The sequence below is a fragment of the Acinonyx jubatus genome, chromosome D1 (genome assembly GCF_027475565.1).
Source record: "Acinonyx jubatus isolate Ajub_Pintada_27869175 chromosome D1, VMU_Ajub_asm_v1.0, whole genome shotgun sequence".
Lineage (NCBI taxonomy): Eukaryota > Metazoa > Chordata > Mammalia > Carnivora > Felidae > Acinonyx > Acinonyx jubatus.
Window position 1 is genome coordinate 101,577,916 of NC_069390.1, and position 14,708 is coordinate 101,592,623.

At 39.7% G+C, this 14,708-nt stretch overlaps 1 protein-coding gene across 7 annotated transcripts in view; it reads left to right on the forward strand.

Moving 5' to 3' along the window:
- The window catches only part of USP28 (ubiquitin specific peptidase 28), a 66,990-nt gene that overhangs the window by 36,931 nt on the left and 15,351 nt on the right, over positions 1 to 14,708 (forward strand). For 3 of the 7 annotated variants that reach the window (XM_053204091.1, XM_027036547.2, XM_027036551.2), the window contains exons 7-14: positions 326 to 463; positions 1,304 to 1,377; positions 2,305 to 2,384; positions 3,842 to 3,990; positions 5,746 to 5,873; positions 8,638 to 8,733; positions 12,241 to 12,417; positions 14,057 to 14,277. In XM_053204091.1, the coding sequence (XP_053060066.1) occupies positions 326 to 463; positions 1,304 to 1,377; positions 2,305 to 2,384; positions 3,842 to 3,990; positions 5,746 to 5,873; positions 8,638 to 8,733; positions 12,241 to 12,417; positions 14,057 to 14,277 (1,063 nt within the window). Of the gene's footprint in view, positions 1 to 325; positions 464 to 1,303; positions 1,378 to 2,304; positions 2,385 to 3,841; positions 3,991 to 4,267; positions 4,345 to 5,745; positions 5,874 to 8,637; positions 8,734 to 12,240; positions 12,418 to 14,056; positions 14,278 to 14,708 lie in introns of those variants that run through there. The other 4 variants (XM_027036548.2, XM_027036552.2, XM_027036553.2 and 1 more) reach the window with 3 other exon arrangements.

The window sequence follows — 14,708 nt, forward strand, 5'->3', positions numbered from 1 at the left end:
GGCCTTCTGCCGGTGATCTAACCCTTCCCAGGATTTCACCTCGGGGATGCATTTTCCTAACAGGAGGGAGGGCAGCAGCTTAGGAAAGTAAACATTTTTGCCTTTCTGACAGTATTCCCTTTCAGGCTTCCACATAGATAGTCTTCAGTTTAAGGCAATCCCCACACGGACCTTATAGAGTATGGGTCACATAGTTTGAGTCCCCACTGCTCTAGATCTAGGTAAATATGAATTAGGGAGGGATCAGTGACAACGCTTCTCTTTCGTATGTTACAATTTTGCAAGTGAAGGGTTGTAAGAGCACACGTTGCTGTCTCCTCTACAGGAAAAGAGAAATATCGTGTTTATGCAAGAGCTTCAGTACTTGTTTGCTCTGATGATGGGATCAAATCGCAAATTTGTAGACCCTTCCGCAGCCCTGGATCTCTTAAAGGGAGCATTCCGATCACCTGAGGAACAGCAGGTGCGAGAAGCCTGTGATTCTCGTGTTTTCCCTCAAACCCTGTGATGTTTGAAGTCCTGCCTTGTGGATACTACTCTGATGTTGCCCCAGTTCAGCCATGTGGTCAGCCCTGAACATGACTAAGGACCAGAAGTGTCCCGGGTCCAAGTACACAGGGGCTGTTGGAGGAGAGAGGAGGAGATTGGAAAATCTCTCAGCGAATCATAGCAAAGGGTCACTGACAAAAGTAAAGCCCTTTGTCTGCACATTTGCCTTGGGATGGCCCCGGTAGAAATCCTGTTTTTAATATCATCTAAACCTAAGTTCAGCAGCTTTTCTGAGCCATCCTTCTCTTCGAGGCAGTAGGACTTCCCTTTCCCCGCCTTGTGTTAAAAAATAGAGCTGTCACTATTAGAGCAGCGCCTTCTGTATAAAATTGATTTTTCCCTCTGTTTATCTAAAGGCCTTACAGTCCTACAAAGTTCTCAAAACATTTCGTAAAACTTTCCTTTCTCTGTTCCGATCTCATATTATTCTAGAGCACTGTAGTCCATTCTGTGGACTTTTTTTTTTTTTTTTAAAGCCTACCTGGAAGAATTTGTTTGCTGGTTGGTTACAAATAGATGTGGCCAGAAGTGGTGAACTTCCAGTTTCCTCTCTGGCCATAAGCTAGTCAGAAGCTGCCTTCTGTCTGTCTGCAGGAGCTGCCTTCCAGTGCTCCTAGCTTCATGATATGTGTCCTTGCTTGGTAAAGAAGTCCTTTCACAGCAGTGGTGTCTTACTCGTTGGTGGGATAAGGGCAGATTTTCATTTCCTGTAGTGTTGGGTCTAACTGTTCTGCAATTTGTGCCTCTCTTGTAGCAAGATGTGAGTGAATTCACACACAAGCTCCTGGATTGGCTGGAGGACGCATTCCAGCTAGCTGTTAACGTTAAGTGAGTGTTGAGGATTCGTTTGCACGGCCTTCCTACTCACACTGGTCCAGGGAGAACCGCAATATGGGGAAGCGGGGAATGGACAGGGTTTTGCTTCTCAGGCGGAAATTACTGGCCTTTGCCAGACTTCACAGGGTCGCCATTCAGATACTTGTCACTTTGTATCCTCCTTGCCTTTGCTTTTCGCCTCTGAGGATGTAGATAAGCATCTTGACCCGCAGCTTTTTACCGAAGGGCCAGAACTCTTAACTTTGTTGAAGTCACAGCCCATGCTACAAAATGTATTTAAAAGTCAGATCAATCCTAGATGTGAGCGTGGTGGTAGCACATGGATACACCTTGAATTTAATCATTTCAGTCGCTGAAACGAATTTCAGAAGTGAAATTCCAGGCGAAGACTACCAGGATCCCTTTGCGAATACAGATGCTGAGACCTTTTCTGAACTGTTTTAATGCTGAGTAAAAGACCTGTACACCACAGGACAGCTTTGTACGTGGAAGCTTACATAGGAACCATTTAAGATGGGCTTGTAGAAATAAACTGTTTCCCTTCATTTCTGTTGTGCCCCTGGGAAAACTTTGTGTTTATTTGCAAAACTGCTCAAGAGGGTTGATTCTTATTTCCGTCCTGTTCTGTAACTCATATACATCTGTCACTTCTCATATATAATAACTGTATAAAGACACATGTATTTTTCCGCATGTGGGACGCTCCTGTTAGACTTTCAGCTCCTCACAGCCAGGGATCAGGCCCACATATTTGTTCCATGAGTGTTTAAACTGATTGAACGCATTACTTATTTTAGACCATATGTGGCTCTTTGGAGGTCGATGAAAATGTACTGTTTTCGCTTTTGAATGATGATTAGGTTTAGTGCAGTGCTTATCTGATCCAAATGATAGAGAACTGTTTCCTTTTTTTAAAAGCAGCAATCCCAGGAACAAATCTGAAAACCCAATGGTGCAGCTATTCTACGGGACTTTCCTCACTGAAGGGGTTCGTGAAGGTAAATTCTTTCCTCTCAATGTTGATTCTAGACCTGTGACCGTATCTGTATTACTCGAAAAGGCTTTCGAGTCAGGCAGTCCCAGGTCTGAATATTGGTTCTACCTTCTTAGTGTGTGTGTAATCCTAGACAAACGGTGTGAGTGCCTGGACCCTCAGCCTCTTCATCTGTAAAATGGGCATATATAGTGTCTGTCTCAGAATTGTTAGATTAAATTGTATAATGTTTGCACAGCCTACGTCCAGTGTTAATGTCCGTCACAGTGATGCAACTCAATTTTCTCTGTGTTGTTTTTTTCAATGTAATGTTTAATCTCAAAAGGCTTTATTGAGTTAGACTGCCAAAAAATGTTTCTCTGCTATGGAGGCTTATCTAAGCTGCATGTTGGGTGTGTAATTTTAATTCTTTTTTAACTGTGGAGAATTTTTAGCACACGCAGATAGAGCAGTCTAAAAACCCACGGGAACTCGGCAACCATTAGCCCGTGGCCAGACATTCCCTGAGTCGTTTTTTTCTCTTACCCCTCTGATACTCTCTTCAAAACAATCCAATACCACTATTCACTCCAAAAAAGTAGCATTTCTTAATATCAAATATTTAGTCAGTGTTCAGATTTCCAAGTTGTTTTATAATTCTATATATTTGGGGGGAGGGGATGAGTGTTTATTTTTACAGTTTGTTTTAATCAGGATCGAAATGTGGATCATTTATATTTGGTTGATACATCTTTTAAGTCTCGTAACAAAATCCGTACACTCTCCCCCGTCTTTTTTTTCCTCCTTGAAATGTATATTTTAAGCAACCAGGTTGTTTTGGGGTACCTGGGTGGCACAGTCGGTTAAGCCTCTGACTCTTGATTTTGTCTCAGGTCATGATCTCACGGTTCGTGGGTTTGAGCCCCACATAGGGCTCTGCGCTGACATCGTGGAGCCTGCTTGAGATTCTGTCTCTCCTTCTCTCTTCCCCTCCCCTCCTTGTGTGCCCTCTCGCTCGCTCTCTCTCAAGATAAATAAACTTAAAAAATTTAAGAAACCAGGTTGTTTTTGGGACTCCCCACAGTCTGAAATTTCTCTCCTTGCGTACCCATGATACAGTTTAACACACTCCTCTCTACTCCTCTTTTTACAAATGGGTAGTTGGATCTAGAGTTTGACCAGATTCAGGTAAGGCTTTTTTTTGGCAAGACGAATTCACAAGGGATGGGATAGTCCTTGATCAGGAGGCACGTAATGTCTGGTGGTCTTTCTTTTTGTGAAAGAAAGTTCATGGCAGTCGTTTGTGGCCAGTACCGGGATCTGCTGGTCATCGGCGGTGGCTGCACAGGCTTACGTGCGCTTCTAACCGGTTCTCAGCAAGTTGCTGAAATAAGAAGATAACCTGTCTCTGTGGTGCCAGAAAAGCAGGCTTCAGATAATACCAGTGATGTCTTTAAAAGAGCAATCTGTTTCTTTGCCTAGGAAAGCCCTTTTGTAACAATGAGACCTTCGGCCAGTATCCCCTTCAGGTAAATGGTTATCGCAACTTAGACGAATGTTTGGAAGGGGCCATGGTGGAGGGGGACATTGACCTGCTTCCTTCCGATCATTCGGTGAAGTATGGACAAGAGGTAAGTTGGACATTTTTATTTGCTGTGCCAGTGACAGGGCCAGTTAAGTAGGACTGAGCTTTTTGTCAAACTGTCTTCCCATCAGATAGTAGCTAACTTTACATTTAACACATGGTGAACCAGTCTGAAGTTTCTTACGAGTTGCTATGCATTAGTGAGTCTTAGTGTTTGATAAATGAATTCTTTACCAAAAGTGTGAATTTGAGTTAATCATATAAAGGTTGTATGCTGCTTCTGATGTTTTAAGTATGATCAAGTTTCTCTTTTTCTGTTGAAGCCTACCTGTACCTGAGTAGGGAGAACCCACTGCCTCCATATTTTCGGAGGGTAAAAGTACAGTGATTAACTCCTATGGTATGCCATTTAGAATATTTTCCCTCTTATAATATTTACTGTTCTTCATAGTAAATTCTGCCTTTGCTTTTAACATTTTTCAAGTTTAATATTCGTTTATTTTTGTGGGTTGGAAAGAAGGGGGGGAGTTAGAGGGAGAGCACTGGTAAGCAATACCTCAGGATTCCAGTTGGGTTAAGAATTAGTGAATTTGGAGCATCACTGTCAGTACCACACAGCTTGGATCATTCTCCTTTCATCACGTGTGTTGAAACGAAGCTGTGGGCTTATGTGAGTCCAACTCAGTTGCTGACTATTTTTGAATCCACATCGGGAGCCTGACATGAGCCTTGTCAAAGTGTGCTAGGCAGCCATAGGGCAGTGTGGAACCTAGGCCAGAGCTGCCGGCTCCCGGCTTTCCAAGGAAAGTTCTAACTCAGGGTCGGGAGGCACAGCATTTGTCCCACGCATGCTCGGCTGATACGTGCTCTTACAGAAGGGAAGCTCCTTAGATCTCTGGAGACCTTTATTCCAGAATGGGAACTCGGTATAAAAGAAAATAGAAAACTCTTATCCTTACTTAGATTGACCCTGAGGTAGTCAGGCTGTCTGGATTCACCTCATGCCAACAAGGGTGCGTGGAGGGAGCTTAGCCATGTGCACCTTTGGTAAAGGGAGCATTGTAAAGCTGTTCTTGCAGACCTCTGGCAGACAGGTGAATTGAGCAGGAATGCCTTTCCTGGGTTAGCGTTTCCTCATTTGGGATCAGGAACAGTTGAGATATTTTTTATAAGTCTGTGCTTTCTTTCCTTGAAACTCAAGGTAACATCTAGGTAGTTTGACCGGGTCCCTTATAAGACATCTGTGAATTCTTAGAATTCAGAGGTTTTTCCAGAAACTTGAGCCCTCATAATCATGAGGCCATTTCAAGTTTCTTTTTTAGAAATAAAGGGGATTCAAATTATGTTGAATAGCTTGTGAACACACATATTAGTGTTTTGAGCTGATTTCATGGAGATGATTGTCTCCTTAGTTATATGCTGCTTAGGTCGTAATTTCTAATTCTTTGGTTAGGCTAGCCATTTTCTTCAGGTTTTGATCCTCTTTTGAATACTGATGACTTAGTGAATCAGTTGTGTAGATTCTTGGTGCAGTTCATGCATTTAAGGGTGGTTACTTCTGAGGACGATAGTTGAGTAAAATGTTGACTGGCTTGTAAATATGGAAACTTGAGGAATGTTTAACCATATTCTCTAAGAGGGCATGATTCTAAGTGGTCATTTTAGTATTGGGGATTAAAAAAACCCCAAAACTCCAGGGTGAATTTGATTTGAATATAAATTCTATACCAGAAGAAGAAAGTTTAAATCTGGCTTTTGCTATTTCCTCAAATTAACTTCTTTATTTTTGCTTCTGACATAGCGTTGGTTTACAAAGCTGCCTCCAGTGTTGACCTTTGAGCTCTCAAGATTTGAGTTCAATCAGTCGCTCGGTCAGCCAGAGAAAATTCACAATAAGCTGGAATTTCCTCAGATCATTTATATGGACAGGTGAGTTCTGTGATGGGTTGTCTTCTTGATGTATTGCAGAAGGAGAGGGGAGAGTTTACTAAGTGTATTGTGCATAGGAATCTCCTGGAGGTTTTGATAATATGAAAATACGGATTAATGGAATTCATTGGATCTAGGGTAGGGCCCAAGAGTTTGCATTTCTCAGAAGCTCTCGGGGTGATGCTAATGATGATTTTGATCTGGGGACCACAGTTTGAGTAGCTAGGCTTCAGGTGAAAGCCTGCTAATTCTCGGGTGAAGAACAGTGTGTGAAGTAGCCACAGTGTATTTCTTTCTAATCTGAATACCATTTGTATTCCTGGAAAAGAAAAATCCTAGACAGACTTACATTATAGGATTTTAATCTTTTTAAGGTCTGGTTTATCAGTGTATGGTTTACATGCAAAACAATCGTACATTCTTAGGTGTGCAGCCAATGAGTTTTAGTAAAATAATATTGTCCAGTAACCACCAGCACAGTCTGTCATATTTCCGTCCCCCAAAAGGTTTCCTCATGCCCCTTTGCAGTTAATCCGTTTTCCCCATCCCCAGGCCTTAGCAACCACTTAACTTGTTTTCTTGCCCTATAGTGTTGCCATTTCTAGAATGTCCCATTGTGACATCAGTATTCAGTATGTTCCCTGTTGTGGCTATATTTTTACACTCAGGATTATGTTTTGGGGACTCATCCATATTGAGTAGTACTCCAATGTAGCAGTAATCCAATATTTTTTCCATTTAACAGTTGACAGACATTTCAGATATATCCAGTTTTAAGCCATTATGAATAAAGCTACTATGAATATTTGCCTAAAAGTCTTGGTGTGGTTTTTAGTGCTTCTGGGTAAAACACCTAGGAGTAAGATTGCTGGGTTGTATGAAAAGTGTATGTTGAAATGTATAAGAAATGCCCAAACTGTTTGCTCAAGTGTCTGTATAATTTTGCATTCCTACCGGCAGTATATGAGAGTTCCATTTTCTCCAAATCCTCACCCATAATTAGAATTGTCCATCTTTTAAATATTAGCTATTCTAGTGGGTTTGTAGGAATATCTTTTCTTTTGATACATGTTTCCCTGATAGCTAACCATGTTGAATTTCTTTTCATGTGCTTAATTAATGGTCACTTGTATATTTTCTTTGGTGAAGTGTCTTTTCAAATCTTTTGTTCACTTTTGAATTATCTTCGTTGTGTTCATACTGAGTGGTAAGAGTGAGTTCTTTATATATTCTGGATACAGATCCACATATTTCTTGTCTGTGCTGTCTCTTTCATTTTCTTACCAATGTCTTTAGAAGACCAGGAGTTTTTAGTTTTGATGAAGTCTAATATATCAGTTTCTCTTTTACAGTTTGTGTTTTTGTGTTTTAACTAAAAGATCTTTGTTAACCCAAGATCACAAAGATTTTCTTCCATTTTTTTTTCCTAGAAATTGTATAATTTTAGCTCTTGTATTCACGCATGTCTATTACCCATTTAGAGTTTATTTTTATATATAGTATGAGATAAGGGTTCTTTTGTTGTTGTTTTGTGGGGGGGGTTTTGTTCTGTTTTTTGCAGGAGAGGGAAAGGAGGCATGTGGATGTCCAGTTATTCCAGCATCATTTGTTGAAAAGACTCTCTCCTTTCCCCCATTGAATTAGCTTGGTACTTTTGTCAAAAATTAATTAAGCATATATTTGTGGTTCTGTTTCTGGAGTCTCTATTTTGTCTATTGTCTAATCTTAAGGTAGTGCCACATTGTCTTGATTACTGTGGCTTTTTGTAAATTTGTCATCAGATAATGTAAATCCGCCAACTTTGTTTTTTTTTTTTCCAAAATTGTTTTTACTATTTTGGTCTTATTTTGGTTGGTTTTACCTATTTCTAGATAAATATTAGAATGAGCCTGTCAGTTATTACCAATAACTATTGGGATTTTGATTGGCATTATGGTGAATCTGTAGATCAATTTGGGGAAATTGACATCTTAACTATTTTGAAGCCTTCAGTCCATGAACATGGTATAGCTCCTTTTATTTGAATCATTAATTTCTGTCAACAGTTTTTTGTAATTTTAGTGTTCAGGTCTTACATATACCTGATTAAGTTTATACCTAAACAGTTAATGCTTCTGATGTTATAGTGGTTTCTAAAAAAGCTCTACTTTCCATTTTTTCTTTATAAGCATACAGAGATGCAGTAAATTTTTTCCCTCTCTGTTTTTGAATTGACTTTATGTCTTTTGACTTTACTAAATTCACTCACTAGTTCTGATGCATTTTTGTAAATTCTTTGATATTTTTTATGTAGACAATTTGTCATCTGCAACAAAAGGCAGTTTTACTTTTTCCTTTGCTTTCCTTTGTATGCCTTTTCTTGATTTATTTTCTCTTTTCTTTTTGTTTCTTTTCTTTTTTCTTTTCCTTTCTTTCCTTTCCTTTTCTTTCTTTTCTTTTCTTTTCTTTTCTTTTCTTTTCTTTTCTTTTCTTCCTCCCCTCCCCTCCCTCCCCCTCTTTCTCTCTTTCCTTTCTTACCTTCTTTCCTTCCCTTCCTTCCTTATTGCATTGGCCATGCCGCCAATAAAAACATTTAGTGGAAGAGACAGGAGTGGATGTCCTTGAATTGTTTCTATTCTATTAAGTATCATGTTAGTTACGTGTTTTCATAGATGTCCTTTGTCTGTTTGAGGAAGTTCCTTTGTATCCCTAGTTTGCTGACACTGTGTGCTATCAATGCTTTTAAATGTAAATGGTGTTATTTGTGGTGTTGTCATTTGCTTAGGTACATGTACAAGAGCAAAGAGCTTATTCGAAGTAAGAGAGAGTGTATTCGAAAGTTGAAGGAGGAAATAAAAGTTCTGCAGCAAAAACTGGAAAGGTGAGTCGTGATATCTTTGTGCTTAGAAATATAAAAGATAGAAGATTAAAATCAGATAATTTGCTTATGTTTAAAAATTAATTCAGAATTGAAGTATTAACTTGTGTGTTTTATAAAATAGCTAAGAAAAATTCTAAGTGTGAAGCAGTGTTTAAGATGAACTGGTAGTATCTATGGGCAAATAGTAGTCCCAAGGTCTTACAGGACTCAGTCAGGCAGTCAGTTATTAGCAGTGCACTAAAGCCCTTTACTCCTTCTACTTCCCTTGTCATCTTTTTCACAAACATGAGAGAGGTAACTGTCACAGTACTCCAGTCCCTCTGTCTTGGGAAGGTGGAAGTATCTGGGAAAGATAAAAACAAAAACAAAATGCTGTTCTCCTTGGAGCATTGCTAAATGGTTCAAAGCGCTAATAGTTCTGACACATACAAAGTCCTTTCTCTTATGGAGGAATCTTTCCCTTTTTGTTTATTTGTTTTGCACTGACTATTTCTTTGGCATCACCCCATGATTTCTTAAGGAGGAGTCAGTGTAATTCCTTTCTAGTAAAGACAGATCCCAATGATTCAGCGTTTAAGAAGTAAATCCCATGGAATGTCATTTCCAGCACTTTCCATACCAGCTCTCCATACCAGCCCAAGACCCTGCATCTATAGGTCCCCATCTTTAGCTTCCTCTCTCTCACTTGGGAAGAGCTTGTCCACGATGAGAGTGATTAGTTTTCTACTTGTCTTAATATAGACTTAAACTGAGGATTAATTCCTCAGATACTGTCCTGGAAGTGATTTAAAGGACTCTACATGTGACTATATGTTGCTTCTAAGGTTTCACTGATGCTTTGTAAGGCTGGAAAAATTTGTTTTTATAAGACCAAATATACCTAATGTATTATAACTCAGAAGAACTCAATTTGCCAGTAACCAACAGGGCATTCTGACTTACTTAGATTTTAAAACAGAGTATAGGAGCATTTTATGTAGTATGATACTACTTAAAATAAAAAGGCTGTTAAAGGGCACATGGCTGGCTCAGTGAGTGGAGCATGTGACTCTTGATCTTGAAGTTATAGGTTTGAGCCCCACACTGGGTGTAGAGATTACTTAAAAAAAAAAAAAATCTTAAAAAAAATAAATAACTGACTTTTAATATCTCAGATAATTTTATTTGGGTAAATTTTTTTTTTTATTGCTTACCTAAGTGTGACATGCTCCTGGCAAAAAATACAAGACATTTTTTTTTTTTAACGTTTATTTATTTTTGAGACAGAGAGAGACAGAGCATGAATGGGGGAGGGTCAGAGAGAGGGAGACACAGAATCTGCAACAGGCTCCAGGCTCTGAGCTGTCAGCACAGAGCCCGACGCGGGGCTCGAACTCACGGACCGCGAGATCACGACCTGAGCCGAAGTCAGATGCTCAACCGACTGAGCCACCCAGGTGCCCCAATACAAGACACTTTTAATGGATACTAGTAGGCAGTAGAACCGAGACGGGCTGGGTAAATTTCATAATTTGTTTTATACTCTTTTGTCTTTGAGTTTTCTTGCCAGGTACGTACAGTACTTACATCATTAAACAAAACAAAAAAAGGTCCACCCTTTCTTCTCTAAGATACCTCAGCATAAAGCCTAGACATCTTTTCTGAAACTACTTTCGCTCCACTTTTACTAGCTTAATAGAGACGCTGCATTACATGAAGTAGTTGGTCTAAAGGAATTCAAACAGGAAAATGATGACGTCAGAAAATTGAAGATAAGTTTCTTAGAGAAAAATTCTCACTGAAGTTTTGTATAAGTACCCTACTAAAGTACAGCATACCTGGGAAGAGGTTTATGATGACTTAAATGATGTGTAAAATGATGACTTAAAGTCCCATGCCATATCATATCTTGGCTGCATTTCCAGTAAGAAAATGTTTCCTTTGGTCCAGGCCAGTCACGCATAAATTAATTCTTTCGACAAATACTGTGTGTTTCTGAACACACGTTAACCATGTCTGTGGTACAGATAAGAAGTTTAGGTCCTGGCCTGTAGAAGTTCAGAAGGGGATAGATGGGGGATGGAAGGAAGACTTCATAGAGAAAGTAGATCTTGAAAGGTAAGTCGAGTTTAGATAAGCCGAAATAAATGCAAGAAAATAAATTTAAAGAATAGTACAGTTCTCTAAGGTTCCTCTGAGTTTGAATATTTGACATCCTTTTCAGTGAAAGCCTCAAGTCTCTGTGGCAGCCAGATGCTAATTCTCCTTCTTTAAATTAGTGAGGATGAAGTGTCTTTGCTACCTACCCTTTAACATATGTTTGGCTTTGAATTGCATTACACTTTGTTTCCCACTAGCAATTTCATTTCAAAATGCCCTTTAAAAAAAAAAAAAGTTTATTTATTTTTGAGAGAGACAGAGACAGAATGTGAGTGGGTTAGGGGCAGAGAGAGAGGGAGACACAGAATCTGAAGCAGGCTCCAGGCTGTGAGCTGTCAGCACAGAGCCCGACACAGGGCTCGAACTCATGAGGTGTGAGATCATGACCTGAGCCAAAGTCGGTCGCTGAACTGACTGAGCTACCCAGGCGCCCCTCAAAATGCCCTTTTTGATATGGACACAATTTTCTTTCTTCCTAGTTCTGTACCTGCTTCTTTCTTTCACTTTATTTGGAGAAGAAAAATACGAAGTGCCTCTCTATCCCTTTGTAAATGGAAGCCCATAATTATAGGGTTTGCCTTTACCAACCAGTCAACCAGTCCCATTTAAATTCTGTCCACTATAGTGAATTATAGAGTTTATGACTTTAACAGTGTATCTTTTTATTGGGTCTAATATGTGCTGGTAATGGCAGAATATTAGGTATTATTACAATAATTTGTTAATTATTTTGGTTATATAATGAAGATATTTATTAATTACTGATCACAGAGAAGCTTTCAACAATTTATGGCTGGCCTATGCTGTTGAATGAGTGCATGAATAATAGGGTGCTGGGGACCTTGCAGAGGAAAGATTTGTCGGTTTTCTTAAACTCTGACCTTTATCAACACCTTCTTTTCATTTCCAGCTGGCTCTCTATCATTTTCCTTAATTTCTCAGTAGGGGGTCTAACGGGCAGCAAAGAATAACCCTTGGGTACCAGTTCACCAGTGTTATTTGTGGATCTGTGGATCTGAGTCCTGGTAATAAATCTATTTTTCTTAAAGACATAGAATTTACTTTTATGACCTGATCGTAGATGTGGTTTGGAATCAAGAGAACGCACAACAGATAAGACCTGAATTGGGAGCTCATTTGAAATGTTTCCTGCCAGGTGTAATCACATAGATTGTTACCAGTTTCTACTTTTGTAGTTAGAGAATTTTCGCCTTCTGGATTGTTTGAGTGACGCATTGAATACCATATAGCATTTAGGAATGAGCCTTTCTTTCCACGGACTCTGCACAGTGACAGACCTTTTGTCAGCAAGCCACAAAGCACTAGACAAACCTGGCCAGTCAGAGCACCATTGTCTTTGCATCTTAGGTACGTGAAGTACGGCTCAGGCCCAGCTCGGTTTCCACTCCCGGACATGCTGAAATACGTTATCGAATTTGCCAGTACAAAACCTGCCTCAGAAAGCTCCACGTCTCAAAGTGACCACGTGACGTTACCGCTTTCTTCAGTGCACTGCCCAGTTTCTGACCTGGCATCCAAGGAGAGGTAATGAAAACAAATGTTTAACATAGTACACATGGCGGGAGGGCAGGGGGACACCTGGTTGGCTCAGTCAGTGGAGCATGCGACTCTTGATCTCAAGGTTGTGAGTTCGAGCCCCACGTTGGTGTGGAGATTAGTTAAAAATAAAATCTTTTAAAAAATACTGAAAAAGAAATAGTAAATGGCTTTTTGTTTGTTTGTTTGCTTGTTTAATTTGAACTGTGCACCATCTTCCCACCTGGTGAGCACTCACTCCATTAGAGCTCAAGGGCTGTGAGTTCTTTGTCGTTGAAGGGATAAGTTTGCTCCTACTTAGGTGGGAGTATTCCTGATTGCCAGCAGGGCGCTACACTCACTTGTCTTGCCCACAGGATGGTGGGGTTGTTTCAGAGGGTTCTGATGCATCTGCAGTGGTGTTCCTGCCCCACCAGGTCTACCTTGTTTTTAATTAGCTGTAAGCTCACTGCCACTCCAGCCCTGATCTTCCAGAACATCTCATTCTCACATCTGCTAAGGATACTCAACCAAGTTAACCTCAGGGAAAGCTTTATTCTTGAGTAGACAATTAAAACATGTGAAAAACAAACAAACAAAAAACAGCTAGAAAGTGAAGAGGACAGCCCAGAGGGGCTTACCTAGTGCAGGAACAGGGAGGCCCAATGACACAAGCCCTCTGATTCTCTTCCAGCTCAGATCAGGATTGATGTACGCGTCCTGGCTAATAGAATCTCTAGAAGCCATTGAATAAAAAAAGTCCATACTTCATAATTATTGTTTCTATATATTTTACTCAGTCATCTGCATCGTGGAAACTCTGTAGTTGATTCCTTGATTCTCCCAGTCCAGTCTTCTTTGAACCCTTCTTCCTTGTCCCTTCTTTATATATATATATATATATATATATATATATATATATATATATATATATATATATATTTTTTTTTTTTTTTTTTTTTTCTGTTTCCAGTTTTTAAAAAAAAATTTTAATTTTATTTAAATCCAAGGTAGTTAACATGTAGTGTAATAATGATTTCAGGAGTAGAATTTAGTGATTCATCACTTCTATATAACACCCAGTGCCCATCCCAACAAGTGCCCTCCTTAATGCCCATCACCCAGTTAGCCCACCTTCCCACCCAACACCCTACCAGCAACCCTCAGTTCTCTGTATTAAATACAGTCTCTTACGGTTTGCCTCCCTCTTTTTATCTTATTTTTCCTTCCTTTCTACTATGTTCATCTGTTTTTTCTTAAATTCCACATGTGAGTGAAATCATCTGATAGTTACCCTTGTCCCTTACAAGAAGTAGTTAGCATGAACCATAGACTCAGATAGATCTGGATTTAAATCCCATAATTTACTAGATGGGGGAGCTTGGGTAAATTGCTTAATTTTCTAAACCTTAGATAGTTATAGTTTTTGTAATTGGCGATAATAATAGTATCTGTCTCATCAGCAAGTTGTGTTAAATGAGACGATGCATATAAAGACTCGGTTTGGCTCAGTGCCTTTACTGAGCAAATATTCACCAAATTATAGCTGTACTTTTGCACATAGCAGGTAGTTTTATGAAGCACATTAACCGAGACCAAGCCATATTTTGGAAATTACCATGTGAATGTTATTTTTATCCTCTTTCAGTACAAGTAAAGAAAGCCCTACTCAGGATGTTGAAGGTACCTTTTCTTCTCCTGAAGATTCTCTACCCAAGTCTAAGGCAATGAATAAGCCATTTACATCGTCGCGGTCTTCCATGGAAATGCCCGCACAGCCGGCTCCTCGAACTGTCACAGAGGATGAGATAAACTTTGTTAAGACCTGTCTTCAGAGGTGGAGGAGTGAGATTGAACAAGATATTCAAGGTTGGCTCTTTTAAAACTTGTCAGACTGTTACTCTTTCCCTTTCTGCCTGAAGTTAGGCATAAATGATGGAGAGAGGCATGATTCTGACGTGGGGATTGGGACTTCTTTTGCACTTTGGTTCCTCCCATTATACAGCTGTGGAAAGACTCCTCCTAGAAACTCCTCAAAATTTCTAGGAACTCTTGGGACGCTTAGATGCACATGATCACCTTTGGCTAGGATTTTTCCACATCTGCTGATTTCTGTTCCTGTAGTTCATGTGAACTCTGGCTTTTGTTGACCCAAACTTAGAATTTAGCTCTCTTAGATTTCCACTTTTAAAGACTAGTCTAGGGCTACCTAGCTGGCTCAGTTAGTTAAGAGTCTGACCAGCTCAAGTCATATTTCACGGTTCGTGGGTTTGAGCCCCATGTCTGGCTCTGCAATGACA